The sequence below is a fragment of the Aplysia californica genome, unplaced genomic scaffold (genome assembly GCF_000002075.1).
Source record: "Aplysia californica isolate F4 #8 unplaced genomic scaffold, AplCal3.0 scaffold00454, whole genome shotgun sequence".
Lineage (NCBI taxonomy): Eukaryota > Metazoa > Mollusca > Gastropoda > Aplysiida > Aplysiidae > Aplysia > Aplysia californica.
In genome coordinates this window covers 48,646-50,365 of record NW_004797724.1, presented here as the reverse complement: position 1 = coordinate 50,365, position 1,720 = coordinate 48,646, and the positions used below count along the sequence as shown (strand labels likewise).

Genomic DNA, 1,720 nt, shown 5'->3' with positions numbered 1-1,720 from the left:
TCTCTCTCTCTCTCTCTCTCTCTCTCTCTCTTTCTGTGCCAGACACACATACGCGCGTGGGCGTGCATGCACGTGCTCTCACTACCTCTCTGTTACTCTTGTATCACGTCGTACTTCTCTTTTCTTCTCTCCTCTATTACTTCCCTCATCCTTTCTCTATCTGTTTGTCTGTCTGTCTGTCTGTCTCTTTCTCCCATCTCCTCTCTCTCACATACACCGACACACAGACACACTGACACACACACGCACGCACACACACACACACACACACACACACACACACACACACACACATACGTGCGCGCTCTCACTCACACTCTCCACTCCCATCCACTCCCATCCACTAAAAGGTGAATGAAACAAACGGCACTATTAACTGTTTTAGTTGGTTCTTGCACTAGAGTTTTGAAAAACTTTCATGTCCAAGAAAATTTCTCAAATACACTGACCTAAAAATACACAACCAATGTTTTATGAGGTAAATGCCAAAGGGGAGCCCATGTTTCAATCAAGGCGACTCCAAGGAAATTACAAATCAAGACATTATGTTTCGCCGTGTGAAAGAGAAACAGCCTGATAGCATTTGGCAGCATTTGATGTCAGATTGAATTACAGATGAAATGTTTCGCTGTGGGTGAGAGAAATTGATCTGATGACATTTGATATAACATTTAATTTTGCAAGGAATGTGGCAACGTTCAGATAACAACCAGTGCAATCTTGCCGAGTATGTCAGGAGGAGAAAACAAATGGCTTAAATAGCTAAACGTAATTTTCACTATTACTGCCCTTGGATCGCCCGCCGCTTGCATTTTTCAACATGATCCTGGTTTGGAACACGGCTTGCACCCGGAAGTTTTAGTTTTAGCTTTTAAACAAGCTATGTTGCTGATCTGTCTCACTTTTTGCTCTCTAATTCAAACTTCTTTGCTGAACTAGAATCTACCCGTTTCCAATTTCTATTGTTTGACACAGGTTCAGTCCTTACGAAATGAAAGAACATGCTCCGTACCTGGATCACTTCAGATACAACTTCACACTGTGCAACTCCTTCTGGTTTGCCATGGGGGCGTTGATGCTTCAAGGCAGTGATCTATGCCCACGGTAAAGATACATACTTTTTTTAGCAAGCTTTAATGCATTTGACTATTTGACATGAACAAAAAGGCTGAGACAGACAGACAGACAGACAGACAGACAGAGAGTCATGATATAAATGCCCGGTAAACATATAAATAGAAAGGTGCAAGACGATAGGAAGGCATAATGCCACCTTCGATCAAGTGACAGTAAAAAATAGAATACAGTTGGATAGAACCAATATTTACGGTCTCTGGATAGAACATTAAAAAATAGTTTATTTTAAGTTCAATGGTATGTTCATTTTCATATTCCCTCTTCTCTGTCAGATCAATCGCTGGGCGAATCATAGGCGGTGTTTGGTGGTTCTTCGTCCTCATCATCATCTCCTCCTACACCGCCAACCTAGCAGCCTTCCTCACCGTAGAGCGGATGCTGCAGCCCGTCCAATCTGCGGATGACTTAGTCAAACAGGCGGAGATCTCCTATGGCATTCTGGAGACGGGCGCCACACGAGTATTTTTTGAGGTACGATATCAGAGCAGAAACATGGGTGGCAAACTATGACCGACCGACTTAAAGAAGACGAAGAAGAAGAAGAAGAAGAAGAAGAAGAAGAAGAAGAAGAAGAAGAAGAAGA

General features: G+C 42.8%; 1 protein-coding gene across 1 annotated transcript in view; it reads left to right on the top strand.

The window, feature by feature from the left end:
* The window catches only part of LOC100533314 (glutamate receptor subunit protein GluR5), a gene marked incomplete at its 5' end in the record, with an annotated part of 137,422 nt that overhangs the window by 127,543 nt on the left and 8,159 nt on the right, over positions 1–1,720 (top strand). Inside the window, 2 exon segments of the mRNA NM_001204612.1 lie at positions 976–1,104; positions 1,410–1,608. Coding sequence (NP_001191541.1) covers positions 976–1,104; positions 1,410–1,608 — 328 coding nt within the window.